General features: G+C 48.4%; 1 protein-coding gene across 2 annotated transcripts in view; it reads left to right on the forward strand.

Annotated features, from left to right (window-relative positions):
- Positions 1-14,600, forward strand: part of NCF2 (neutrophil cytosolic factor 2) — a 34,091-nt gene that overhangs the window by 1,931 nt on the left and 17,560 nt on the right. For both annotated transcript variants that reach the window (XM_003999260.6, XM_045049095.1), the window contains exons 2-4: positions 783-865; positions 8,730-8,838; positions 13,669-13,803. In XM_003999260.6, coding sequence (XP_003999309.1) covers positions 783-865; positions 8,730-8,838; positions 13,669-13,803 — 327 coding nt within the window. The remainder of the gene's footprint in view (positions 1-782; positions 866-8,729; positions 8,839-13,668; positions 13,804-14,600) is intronic.

Here is a 14,600-nt window from a genome sequence, read left to right on the forward strand (position 1 = left end):
TCCGTCCTTACTACTGGCATTTTACATGCATTCTTGTTATTATTTTGATTTCATAATTTTTATTTACTAAATAATACTATATATAAAAGCATTTTAATTGTTTTCGTATCTAATTGTCAGTAATCTTGAAATTCAGTCAGTAATCTTGAAATTCAGATACTAACATCTCCTTTAAAAAATTTTTTTGGGGGCGCCTGGGTGGCGCAGTCGGTTAAGCGTCCGACTTCAGCCAGGTCACGATCTCGCGGTCCGTGAGTTCGAGCCCCGCGTCGGGCTCTGGGCTGATGGCTCAGAGCCTGGAGCCTGTTTCCGATTCTGTGTCTCCCTCTCTCTCTGCCCCTCGCCCGTTCATGCTCTGTCTCTCTCTGTCCCAAAAATAAATAAACGTTGAAAAAAAAATTTAAAAAAAAATTTTTTTTGACGTTTTTTAATTTTATTTTTGAGAGAGAGAGATTGATAGAGCATGAGCCGGGGAGGGGCAGAGGGAGAGAGGGAGACACAGAATCGGAAACAGGCTCCAGGCTCTGAGCTGTCAGCACAGAGCCTGACATGGGGCTCGAACTCACGACCTCAAGATCACGACCTGACCCGAAGTGGGAGGCTTAACTGACTGAGCCACCCAGGCGCCCCTAACATCTCCATTTTACAGAGGTATCTGACCTCTTGTCACCTTCAAGCTCCGGACCATTCTCATGACCCTTCTTGCCTCTCCCTTTGGGCTCATCTCACATTCCTCACCGCCTGAGTCCTTGGCCACCTACAGATCCTTTCTCTCTCCACAGGCCTTCACCAGAAGCATTAACCGAGACAAGCACTTGGCAGTGGCCTACTTCCAAAGAGGGATGCTCTATTACCGGATAGAGAAGTAAGTGGTTTGTGTTGCACAAGCTGGGGAAGTTTGCAGAGAAGCCCAGACAGGGTCTTGGTGCTGCTGGGCTTGGTGTTTGTGAAGTATCTTTCCAGCTTCTGTTGGGAAGTGTGACTGGAACTTCTCTGGCAGTTATGCAAAAGTCAGCATGAGGCAGAAGCCCTCCCCAGGGAAGGAGGGAGGGAACACAAGCCTGCCTCCCAGTTATAAATCTGCTGTGTCTTAGCGCACAACGAGCCTACGTAACGTAGGCCTTCCATTCAGCGGGTGTGATGCCCCACCAGCATCCCTGATGGGTCATAGCTTGGGCAGTGCTGGTGGTAAATATTTTGGCCATCAAGGGAATACCCATGATGGTCTACTACTAGGAGGAGGTATTGAGTTATCACACAATGAGGATTATCATGAGACCACATCAAGGCCCTCCTGCATTTCCACAGAATGTGTTTACAAAAGCCTGGTTTAATCCATTCAATGAAATACAGTTTGGCCCCCAAAATGACAATGGAAACTATTAACATATGTATAAGGATATACTAATACAGATAAATAAGTAGCTTATATATTAATATGGGGAAAATTTCACAGTAGACGTTAAATTTTAAAACACAGAGTTCAATATGTATAACACAATTCCATTTCTGTTTCACAGAATGGTCTGGAAGGCCATAGGCCAAAACATTGGCAGTAGTTCTTTCTGAGTTGGTGACATTTTAGGGATTTCTATTGTCTTCTATCAGCCTATCTGTATTTCTCCTATGTTTACAGTCAACACAAAATCATTAGTAAAACACTACATAAATGCAAAATGAAAGCTAATCTCAATTCCCACTCCTCACCTCCCAATACCCCCAAAACAGACATACAAATAGCAAAGGAAAAATATCCTAAGCATCAATTTAAAATGTCTTAGGGGATGGCAAACCTCCCTTTGTAGACATTGTTCTATTAATGGGCACAAGTTCTAGGGAAGGAGAGTTTGGCTCAGCCTAAGGAAGAACTTTCCAACAGTGAAAATGGTGAGGTCATGGTGTGGGTGGTGTGGTGTGTGGGTGTGTGTGTGTGTGTGTGTGTGTGTGTGAGAGAGAGAGAGAGAGAGAGAGAGATAGAGAGGATCCTCAGCAGGTGAGGCAGGGCAAAGGGGAAATAGCAGAGAACATCTAGGTATTGGGGAACGGCTGGGCTCTCATCCTGGGCAATCTTGAAAGGCTTGGATCGTAGGATCTATCAGAAACAGAACCTAGAAAGCTGCTGTGCTCCGCTGTTGCTAGGGGCAACCATTAGAGGCTCAGAGGACTTCCAAGATGTAGATACAATTACCTGAACGAGGAAGGGCTGGAGTGAAGTCTTCCCGGAAGAAAAACCACAGACACAGAGGCTATCTAGGGAGAGAAAGCCTGGGATTGAAGGAAGATATATACAAGAATTTACCTTTTGGTGGCGTCCTGCCTGTCTCCCTTCTTATTCTCTCTCCTTATTCTCCTTGTCCCCCCACTCCCTCATCCCTATGTTCTCCAGATGGATGGAATGAGCAGGGAGGCTTGAGCACAAATCCTCCAGTCGGTCTGAAATCTCAAAAGACGAACTCTAAGGCCATCCTTTAATTAGCTCTAACAGCCTATAATGAGGGGAGACAACTGGCAATGAGGGAAGGCTCCCAGAAGAAATTTCTACACAAAAATGCCCAGAAGTCCCAGAAAGGCTTGGATTTTGAGTGAAGCAGAGATCTTAGAAAGATATAGGAATGAGACCTAGGATTCAATTAGTCTGTGGTTGATAATAGTTAAGTCTGAGAGAAAAAAAATCTACCAAACTTTATCATCAATTCAGCGACTATCTACTGAGGAAATAATATAAATAAGCCACTATTCTGGACTTCTGAGCTGTCTCTTCTGCTCGATCCATAGGCATTAGTGTCCCCACCTCCCAAGGCTCTGCCCTTGACACTTTCCCTTCTTATCACAATAGCAATGGTTGCTAAATGGCAAAATTTATGGGTATCTTTCCAGAAAAGCACATACAAGCACATACATACTTCTACATAAAATTTCAGGGGGTTCTGTGTCCCCTAAAGATCCGTACATGAACCGTTAGGAATCTCACCCTTTCCCACAGCATTGACCTCCACCTGTAGCCAGCCAGCTGCTAAATCTCTACCTGGGATCAACCCAGCATGTCTCTTTTCCCAAACCTTGTCAAGTTGACCTCTCAAATGTCTCTTAAACCCACCCATTTTTCTCCATCAGGTTTAGACCCTCATTTTCACCAGGACTGTTGCAATCACTTCCAAACTGGTTTCTCATCCCTTAGTTTTGTCTTACTTATTCCAGAGTGATCTTTAAAAAATAAATGTGATCTGCTTAAGAACTTCCAGCAGGGGGCAACTAGGTGGCTCAGTTAGTTGAGTGTCTATGACTCTTGGTTTGGGCTCACGTCATGATCCCAGGGTCAGGGTCATGAGATCAAGTGCTGCGTCAGGTTCCACGCAGAGTATGGTCTGCTTAAGATTCTTTCTCTCTCCCTCTGCCCCTCGCCTGTGTGCACACGTGCTCGCTTTCTATCAATAATTTAAAAAAGAACTTCCAGTGGATTCTAGTACTAAAGGATAAAGTTCCTCGGCCTGCTTCTATGTGGTCCCGCAGCTGCCCACCCACTCACTCACCCTGCAAGCATTCTCCCGAGTCTGCTCGACCACTACGGCAGTAACCACTCTCTTCTGTGCCTTTTTCTTTTTTTCTTTCTTTCTTTTCTTTTGTTTTTTTACCTTTTTTAAAGTTTATTTATTTTTTGAGAGAGAGAGAGAGAGCACATGGGGGAGGGACAGAGAGAGAGAGAGTAGGGTGGGAGAGAGAATCCCAGGCAGGCTCCCCACTGTCAACCTAGAGCCTGATGCAGAGCTCAGACCCACAAACTGTAAGATCATGACCTGAGCTGAAACCAAGAGCTGGATGATTAAACTACTGAGCCACCCAGGTGCCCCTCTTCTGTGTCTTTTAAAATAACATCTGTGGGGGTACTGACTCTTGGTTTTGGCTCAGGTCACGATCCTGAGGTTTGTGGGTTCGAGCCCCACATTGGCCTCTGTGCTGAGAGTGCAGAGCCTGCTTGGGATTCTCTCTCTCTCCCTCTGTCTGCCCCTCCCCTGCTCACTCTCCCTCTCTCTCTCTGAAAATAAATAAATTTTAAAAAAAAGAAGAAGAAAATAACATCGGTGACAGATATTGGCTTATATATTTATCTCCTTCACTACTCTTTGAATTTCTCAAGAGAAATCTTTATTCACTCTTGTATTCCCGTGTCTAATATAGTAGTTAATAAATGTTTATGGAATTAATTAAAAGCAAGCAAAATATACCCTCTGCTTTAAGGAACTTAAAAATTAAAAGGGAGAAAGAGGTCACAAACACTAACACCTATAACACAAGGCAGAAAGGGGAAAGTGCTAGAAGAGATTATTTTGAAATGAGTGCCATGGCACATGGAAAAGATGCTCAATGTCGCTCCTCATCAGGGAAATACAAATCAAAACCACACTCAGATATCACCTCACACCAGTCAGAGTGGCCAAAATGAACAAATCAGGAGACTATAGATGCTGGAGAGGATGTGGAGAAACGGGAACCCTCTTGCACTGTTGGCGGGAATGCAAACTGGTACAGCCACTCTGGAAAACAGTGTGGAGGTTCCTCAAAAAATTAAAAATAGACCTACCCTATGACCCAGCAGTAGCACTGCTAGGAATTTACCCAAGGGATACAGGAGTACTGATGCATAGGGGCACTTGTACCCCAATGTTTATAGCAGCACTCTCAACAATAGCCAAATTATGGAAAGAGCCTAAATGTCCATCAACTGTTGAATGGATAAAGAAATTGTGGTTTATGTTTTTTTAATTTTTTAAAATTTATTTTTTTTAATTTTTGTTAACGTTTATTTATTTTTGAGACAGAGAGAGACAGAGTATGAATGGGGGAGGGTCAGAGAGAGGGAGACACAGAATCTGAAACAGGCTCCAGGCTCTGAGCTGTCAGCACAGAGCCCGACGCAGGGCTCGAACTCACAGACCGTGAGATCATGACCTGGGCTGAAGTCGGCGGCTTAACCAACTGAGCCACCCAGGCACCCCAAGAAATTGTGGTTTATATACACAATGGAGTACTACTATGTGGCAATGAGAAAGAATGAAATACGGCCCTTTGTAGCAACATGGATGGAACTGGAGAGTGTTATGCTAAGTGAAATAAGCCATACAGAGAAAGATACCATATGTTTTCACTCCTATGTGGATCCTGAGACACTTAACAGGAACCCATGGGGGAGGGCAAGGAAAAAAAAAAAAAGAGGTTAGAGGGGGAGAGAGCCAAAGCATAAGAGACTCTTAAAAACTGAGAACAAACTGAGGGTTGATGCGGGGGGTGGGAGGGAGGGGAGGGTGGGTGATGGGTATTGAGGAGGGCACCTGTTGGGATGAGCACTGGGTGTTGTACGGAAACCAATTTGACAATAAATTTCATATATTAAAAAAAAAAATGAAATGAGTGCCATGGGGTCCAGGAAAATGACTTCTTAATGAGTAGGTTAGGAATTCTTCCAGATTACAATGGGACTTGTGTAGGGTGACAATGTTATGCGTGCTTCTTTCTCTCCGTTTCCCCCACTTTTACGTGTTGTTGCATGGCTCTCCCATCATTATGAAATTGCAGAGAACGAAGTTTGAGTGTGTGTTCGAAAAGGCAGGCGGTGCCTCAGTGCTGACCAGGACCTTGTCCCACCCAGCCTTCTCCTTTGGAAGGGGAAGGAGCTCTAAGTTGCAGTTCGGACCCTGAGCCTTATGAATCTTAGGGCTGTGATAGGAACGGCGAACACTTTAGACGGAGCTGGCCCACAGACGCAGCACAACAGAGCCTCCCCCTGCATGGAGGTGTCTCACATTTTGACTTCAGCTTGCTAGAATTCTCCAGCATCCTGGATACAAGTGCCGGAGCTGCAGGATCCTGGGCTGCCTGGGCAGTGGTGGCGCAGGAACAATCAGGAATGTCAGTGGTCCCTGAGAAAACTTTACGGGGAGTACTGCAAAAATGAGGATTGTAAACCCTCTCGGGCTGAGAGCTGGTGAAAAGCCACGTGAGGTTGCTGCTGTGCTGGTGAGCCCTCCCGGGGGGGGGGGGGGGGGAGGGGGGGGGATGGGGGCTCTGGGTCCAGGGCAGCCCGGGAGAGCATCTCTGAGTGGGTGTGGAGAAAGCCCTCCCGCCTGGCCCAGCAGAACCCGCAGGAAGCTGCCAGCACCCTGGCCTCCTAGGGGACGCTGTGGGTGCAGCAGGCAGTTAGGGCGATGCTTTGAAACCAGACATTCTTAGCACAAAGTGAGCACTTTGAGTAATCTGTCAGCTCTTTCTCTCTCTCCCTCCCACCGGGACCCGGATCTTTAGAACCTGTCGGACTGGACGGGAGAATTCTGAGGGTCATGTGGAGCTCGTTCACTACCAGGTAGACACAGGCGGTGTTACGTCACAGCTGAAACCCACCTGCGCGGCCAGCTGGCCAGGGAGGAAGGCACAGGTGCAGGTGAACGCTGGCAGCGCTCCAAGCATGCCCTCTGGGGCCCTTCCGCTACCTCACACACAGGCGCCTGGCACGGTGGAAAGTGGCTGTGCCCAAGGACCAGGACACCTGCGTTTCCGCCTGCCCTTCTCCCGGGCTCCGTGAATCCGAGCCAGTCACCCAGTCTCCCAGCTTAGAAAGAAGAAACAGGGATGCCCGCTCCCTCCCCCTTCTCCGCAACGTCTCCAAGAACATAGAAACCACCTGACGTGCTTCCTGCTTCTGAAGGAGTGGCTGTGCGCTTTTAACGGGTTTTACCATCATCTGTGTGAACACAGCAAGGATGTGAGAGAGAAAGCCATTCTCCTGGCTCAGATGCAGCCTTTCTTCCATTACTCCTATAGACACCTCTGCTGTGGGAGTTACTTCAAAGCAAGGGTGACAGAATGTCTAGCTTCTGCCCCAGCCACCCGGGGCTCACGCAGCTTAGGCCTGTCAGGCCAGCCCGTCCTCCTGGTCAGCCCTGAAGCCCGCTGAGGTCACGGTTCCAGCTGCTACAGCCGTGGGGTTTTACCTCCGGATAATACCTCATTCGCCGTACCGTGTTCAGCACATAATAAAGGATGGGTGTATGAATTTAATTGCCAGAATTTTAGAGCTAAAATAATTAATAATAATAGCAGTAAACCTGCTGTGTGTGCCAAGCATGATCCTGAGCACATCTCACTTCGTTCCCACAACAACCCTGGGAGGCACATGCTACAATTATTCTCTGTGAAGAGGAGCAAACAGACTCAGACAAATTCAACAACCTTCTCTCCATCACCAGATCATAAGCGGCAGAGCTAGGACTCAGGTCCAAGTGGTTTTGACTCCAGAAATTAGATCTTGGACCACATCCTAGGAACTTCCTCCTATTATATGCTTCTCGAATACAATATGCTCCTATACATAATACACTCATGTTATTTTTAAGTATTTAAAAAAAATTTTTAAGTTCATTCATTTTGAGAGAGAGAGAGAGAGAGAGAAAGCACAAGAGGGGGAGGGGCAGAGAGAGCGGGGGAGAGAGAAAATGCCAAGCAGGTTCTGAGTATGGAGCCTGATGTGGGGCTCAAACCCATAAACCATGAGATCTTGACCTGAGCTGAAGTCAGAGGCTTAACAGACTGAGCCACCCAGGTGCCCCTGTGCTCGTATTATTGGTGCAGAACCTGAGACCAGGGAAGTACTTTGCCAAGGTCTCCCGGTTAATAGCACAACTGATGGGCCTGGTCCTGCGCTCGTGGCCCCTGTCCTGGGGTGCCTGCCCTACACCACGCGACCAGCCCGTGACCTGATTCCAGGCTTGCCTCCAAGGGCAGCTGCTCACGGCAGCTCCAGGTCAGACAGTGGCCTCGGCACTGTTGTTTCTGTTGCCCACAACCAGCCAGGGAAATTTGTTCCTGCCGGCCAGGGCGCTAGGGAGGTGGGGACGGCTTGATTTTCGTGCCTCCCACCCCCTGCCGCCCAGCAAGGGCTGCCTCTCACTGGGGCCTCTGCGGAGGTCAGGGGCAGGCCAAGGAGACCTGGTCTGGGTCCTGCCCACATTGAGGAAGGCACTGTTGATGTGGTCAGCCCCGTTCTCTGTCGCAAATCCAGCGACAGCAGCCCGTACACCTTGAACCAGTGAGCACGGTGCCAATGCAACAAAGCCAAAGGGCAGTGCCAGGAGCAGCATTAGAAAAGCCATCTGGCTTAATTGGTGGTTTCTTTCTTCTGTTTTCCAAAGTGTGTGGGGAGGGCAGCGGCCGGGGGAGACTAAGAAGGCCGCAAAACCAAGAGCTAAGTTGGACTCCAAAGAAGCTGAAGGAGAAAGTTCCGGGAAGGAGGGTGATGTCGTGGGCCGTGGAAGGGGCCCCGGGAGCTGTGCCTGGCCTGACGGTGGGGAGGGGAGAGGGAGCAGTGCTCCAAATCAGCTCCGGAGACTCAGGGGCGGCGAGGGTGAGGGCTCCACTGGGAAGTGACAAGCTCCTTGTCAGAAAGGTGGGAGTTGAATGCAGTTAACAGAGAAGAAAATCCCTGTGGCTTCCTGAGACTGTGGATTGGGGGAGGGGACAGGGGTACTGGCATGCACACGCCACGGGGCGCCACTCACACTGAGCACTAGGAGATACTGGGGCTCGGGCTTGGCAAAGAACTAGAGCAGGCCAAAAGGGACCAGCAAGCCTTTTTGTCCCAGTGAGATGGGTCAGGAAAGGGAGGAGGCAGACACCCATCCTGTCCCACATTTGCTCCTCTGTGCCCTGGACTGTGTTTCCTCTCTCTCTCTGCCCTGCAGATATGATTCAGCTATCAAAGACCTTAAAGAGGCCTTGACTCAGCTTCGAGGGAATCAGCTGATAGACTACAAGATTCTGGGGCTGCAGTTCAAGTTGTTTGCCTGTGAGGTAAGGAGGAAGGGCCCAGCCTGGGCAGGAGTGCACGGTGGCTGAGGGACAGCAGACAGTTCTGATGCACAGCGATCAGCTGAAACCCCTGGGGGCTTGGAAAAGCCTCCTGTGCCTCAGGACTCCGATTTCCCCTTAAGAAAAGACCCGGACTGGGGCGCCTGGGTGGCGCAGTCGGTTAAGCGTCTGACTTCAGCCAGGTCACGATCTCGCGGTCTGTGAGTTCGAGCCCCACGTCAGGCTCTGGGCTGATGGCTCAGAGCCTGGAGCCTGCTTCGGATTCTGTGTCTCCTTCTCTCTCTGCCCCTCCCCCATTCATGCTCTGTCTCTCTCTGTCTCAAAAATAAACAAATGTTAAAAAAAAAAATTTAAAAAAAAAAAAAAAAAAGAAAAGACCCGGATTGGGGCATCTGGGGTGCTCAGTGGGTTAAGTGTCTGACTTCAGCTCAGGTCATGATCTCATGGTTTGCAGGTTTGAGCCCCTGAGTCGGGCTCTGTGCTGACAGCTCAGAGCCCGGAGCCTGCTTCGGATTCTGTGTCTCCCTCTCTCTCTGCCCCTCCCCACTCACACTCTGGTCTCTCTCTCAAAAATAAAATAAACATTTAAAAACAACAAGTAGAAGAAGAAAGAAAGAAAAGCCTCGGATTGATACCTTCAGGCTCATCCTGGAGTCTCTGGTTATTGAAGCATGCATTTTCTTAACGAGGCTCAAAGGACCGTGCAGAAATGAGCCTGCTGGGCTCTCTGAAGGGAGGCTGGACCCGAGTGTGCTGGCCTGTGAAAGTATTCATAATAATTTTCATAATTCAGGTTGACAAGCTATTTGCTTAGCATTATACTAACAAATCCAAAATCATGGGTTTGCTATCCACGCAGGACCTGCCGTAACCTCGCTCTGTTCCCAAGTTACAGACCACGCTCTTTGCTATTAATGGTTCAGGCCTCATGTACTTGGTCGATACCCAGAGAAAGAGTGAGGATAATTTGGCACAAATCTGTCCCCCCTAGTTCAAAGAACAGCTCAAAGCACAAATTGAGGGAAGGTTTCCATAGAAGGAGAACTTATTTTCTGTGTTACCAGAAGGGAGAAACATCACTGGCTCTGACTTCACAGCCTCGTGTGCTTTCTCCAACCAACCCTCCCCACCCCCCTCCTAAACTCCAAATACACAGCACCAGCTTTAAAACCTAAAATCCCTGCACTTATCAGATCTTTATTTAGAAGAATTGCTGATAAAAAAAAAATCCCCTTGCTTTAGTCTCTTAGGAGAAGCCAAGCGTTCTCAGGGTTGCTCGGGGCTAATAATAGAGGCCACAGCTGCCCAGGCCCCTGGGGACATGTGCCCCCATCCTGCCCTGCAGCAGGCTAACAGCTTCTCATAGTCTCGGAAAACGAGGCTTTGGAAATTTCAGAGAACTGGTTCGCATTCAGCCAGCTTCTAGAGTCAGGTTTCTGAACCAGGCCACTACTGATGCCTTGGGGCAGGTACTGCTTTGTTGTAGGGGACTGTCCTGGGCACTGGGGTTGGTTTAGCAGTACACTAGCCTCTAGCCATCAGATCCCAGTAGCCCCACCCCTCCCGGCCACAGGACAACCTAAAATATCTCTAGACATTTCTAATCACCAGCCCCCCCAACCCCTGCCCAGGGAGAACCACTTGTACAGATTAAACGGTTGGAAGACCAAGTGGCTCTAGAAAAAGGGATCATAAAACATTGGCATCAAAGCAGAATTCTATGGGAGGAATGTTCCCCTGTAATTGGAGCTGAAATGACCAAGGGGCAGGAAATACTGGCTGTGGGGGCCTCTTTGCAGGTGAAGCTGGAGTTTTCAGGGTCTAAGGCCCTTATTTATGCCACAGGGGACCATCCCATCATTTTCCTACCTATAAGGCCACCCCTTCTCTTCCCACCAGGGTAGAATCCTGGCTTCTGCAAAATCACACCATTCTTTTTGAAGAGTCTCGGGTTTTTCCAGTCATGGAGTGACAAAAACCTGTTGTGGGAAAAGGTCTTAAGAAGAAGGTCGCAGAGAGCCAAATAGGAATTTTTAAGCAGACTTGAGTTCTCCTTGCTTCCTGCACACATGGCCAGCACTGGGCTGGGCCAATCGAGCGTGCATGAAGGCAACAGTTCATGGAGGCTGAGAAATAGCCTGGGAAGGGAATCTAAATCTTTGCTTCTGGGCTTACTCCTGGTCCCATCACCCTGCACCAGCCACTAACTCCATGGAAACACAATCCTGCCACCCGTCTGTACTTGCCTTGATAAACCGTTCTTTTTATCTGGATGAGGCCCTGCACCAAATTGGGGATGTGGGTGGCAGACTGTTACAGAGAGGAAGTACATTGGTTATCCATTGATGAATACCAAATTGCTCTGAAATGCAGTGGCTTGAAACAATACCATTTATTATCTCTCAATTTCTGGGGTTAGGAATCCAAGAGTGGTGTAGCTGGATGGTTCTGGCTCAGAGGCTCTCAAGAGGTTGCAGTGAAGATGTTGGCCAGCACTGCCATCATCTGAAAGCTTGACTGGGGCCCAAGGGTCTACCTTCTAAGCTGATTTATGTGTCTAGCAAGTTAGTGTTACTTGTCGGTAGGAGGCCTCAGGTCTTTGCTCATGAAACTCTCCATCACACTGTCTGAGTCTTGTCAGAACATGGCAGCTGGCTTCCCCCAGAGAAAGAAGTGATCCGAGAGAAATTAATATGGAGGGTCAATGTCTTTTATAACATAGCTTCAAATGCCACACCCCCTCGTTTCCATACTATCCTATTGGCTACACACGTCAGCTACATTGGTTGTGGGAGGAAACAAGAGGGTGAGGGCCAAGAAGTGAGAATCACTGGGGGCCATCTTGGAAGCTGGCTACCATTAAAAGCAAAGACTTTGGAATCAGGTAGATAGGGATCAAATCCCAGCCCAACACTTACTCATTGTACAATTTTAGGTTAAGTTATATGTCATTTCTGAGCCTCAGGCTCCTTATCATCTGTAAAGAAGGACTGAGTACTTACCTCATCCACATTCATTAATAAACCCATGTATTTTTGTACACATTTCTAGTGCCTCCTAGTGTTGGGCATAGAGGTCCAGTGGTCCACAAGACAAGGTGTTAGCACCGGGGAGCTCATGGTCATGTGTAATCTGAGGTGGTGAGGTGGGGACAAGAGAATTGCAGTGGAAAAACTATAGACGCACAGAAGTGAGGCCACAGCTCATATGGTGGTTTGTGTGGCTTAGAGATAATGTAGACAAAAAGGCCCACAATGGGTGGTCAGTAGGTGGCATCAGTGATGATGATGATGATGATGGCAAGGAGAATGACAGTGACACTGCCTCCAACAGGCAGCACCGATTTCCAGGAGCACAAAGTCCTTCCTAGTTTTAGCCTCTGATTATAAACACAAAGAATCCCCGGATGGCATCAGTCTGCAAAACTCAGCCCTGTGGTCTTCCCCTAAAGCATGCAGGCATTGTTACTTTCCCTGAGAAGGCAGGCAGGACTTGGGGGGATGAAAGCCCTCCTTTGCTCAGCCTTCCATCAAGCCCCAACATAGCACAGCAAACAGTAGTCATAGTAGGAGTAAATGTTTGTCGAATACCCACCATGCGCCAAGCAATTGCAGCAGCGCTTTCTATGAATTATTCATTTATTTCTTACAACAGTCTGGAAGCAGCCACAGTCACTGTCACCAATTTACAGTGAAGCTGAGGCCACATACCAGAAACAGCCCTGGGGTACCTGTGCCCTTAACCCCTGCACCTCACTGCCTCTACATGTTAGAGAAGGCCAGCCAACGCCTCTCGACTAGGCCTCAGTTGACCAACCGTACCTCTGCTCTGAGGCTCTGGCAAACCACCTCCACCCCACCCGGGGCATCAGGCTGTGACTCTTATAACTGACATCCGAACAAAGCTCCTGGCTGCTCAGCTCATTCTCCACACCTGGTGTCGGGTACCGTAAGACCTTGCTGCACCGTCCTGAAAATGAAGGAAAGTTAACCCGCGTTATTAGTTGCCATCTTGATCTTCTTCCGCTCCCTGTTGCTTTTCCAACTTTGCTTGAGGGTCTTTTCCCTTCATTCGTCAAGTGGTTGTGTTATCTTGCTGATGCATCCAAAAAAGATTTGATCGTGTGCGTAAGTTGAAGGCATAATAATAAAACAAACACTCTTGAACCTACCACCCAACTCAAGACTTGGGAAATCATGATTATTGGTGAATGTGTTGTTCCCGCTTGTCCCCAGTAAAGCGCTGCCTGGGGTTTGTGCTGAGTCTCTTTCCAGCTCTACTGCACTTTTGTCCATGGAGTTTCCTCCTGCCCCGATGACTATACCACAGTCTTGTTCTGTTTCAGGCAGGGTTCTGCTGGTGCCGGTGCAGGATGATGCATCTGGAACCTTCTCTCTCCCCACCCTGTACCTGTTCAGCCTTTTAGCCTAGGCTCAGAGGCAGGAGGAGCTGGACTGGGAGGCCACAGGCATGGATTTTATTCCCCACTCTTCAAAGGGCCTTGAGCACATCGCTCTTCTCGCTACTAAAGCAACACCATAGTTTTTGTTCCCTCCTGACCTATTTGATTGTTGAAAGAACAATGCACATGATGTTGGATTTATGCATTAAGTGATGTTTTCTTAATACCGTCCTTGGACCGGGCATGACTTGGTAACAAGATTGATCGTGTTATACTTTAGATATTCCCAGGAAAGCTGAGAAAGGGAGGCATGCCTCCAGGCAACATTCCAGAAGCTACAGGCAAGCTCTTCCCTGGTGCCTAGATTTGGAGCAGCCTCAAGTTTTGTGTTATGGTCTGTGCTTTTCTAGGTGTTATATAATGTTGCTTTCATGTATGCCAAGAAGGAGGAGTGGAAAAAGGCTGAGGAACATTTAGCTTTGGCCATGAGCATGAAGTCTGAGCCGAGACATTCTAAAATTGACAAAGCCATGGAGTGTGTTTGGGTAAGTATATGGATGATGTGGGATGGCAAGAGGATTTTCACTGGACTTGTATTTGTTTCAGTGGACACGTGGATTGAGGAACCATACAAGTGGCGCTTTTACCTTCTCTGAGCTCTGGGTTACACTGATCTTGGGGTACGATTCCATGTAGGATCTTGAACCTGGCAGCGAGCGCTGAGAAGCTGAGGCTTGAAGCTGGGGATGGCAGAGCCCTGCCTCCAGACACCCTCTGGGGACGTGGGAGCTCTGGGGTGGCACCGGGGGGACTCGGGACTGGAGGCTGGATCCGAGCACAGGAGGCCAGAGGCTGTGCTCACCTCTGAGTCCTCACAGCCAGGCACACGATGGCCCTCAAAAAAACACATTGATTCTGTGAACAAATAGTGAAAATGATCCATGGTTTGTCAGAGCACATTGGGATAAAACAAGTCTTAAATCAGATTTTTAAAAAACATTTTTTAAAAAAAGGAGAAGGGGGCTCAAGTCAGTCTTTCTATGCCTGTCCAGGTCAGCAGCCACCAGTCCCAAGGGAGGCCTGTCATGGGCCTTGCTTGGGCCCTGGGCCACCTTGTGGCTGTGGCGTCCCCTGTGCTCAGTGACAGCCCCACCCGAGCCACAGAGAGTGGGAGAGGGGCAGCCCCCTAGGGAAAAAGCATGCTGAGCAGATAACACAGCCAGATGTCCACACAGCCTCTCGGGGCAAGACAATATAGAAACCAACTGTTCCTACCTTAGATACTCCGAAATAATAACAAGTTCAGTCTTGACACATTAAAAAAAAAAAAAAAAACTTTTGT

This window comes from Felis catus, chromosome F1, assembly GCF_018350175.1.
Source record: "Felis catus isolate Fca126 chromosome F1, F.catus_Fca126_mat1.0, whole genome shotgun sequence".
NCBI classification, from domain to species: Eukaryota; Metazoa; Chordata; class Mammalia; order Carnivora; family Felidae; genus Felis; species Felis catus.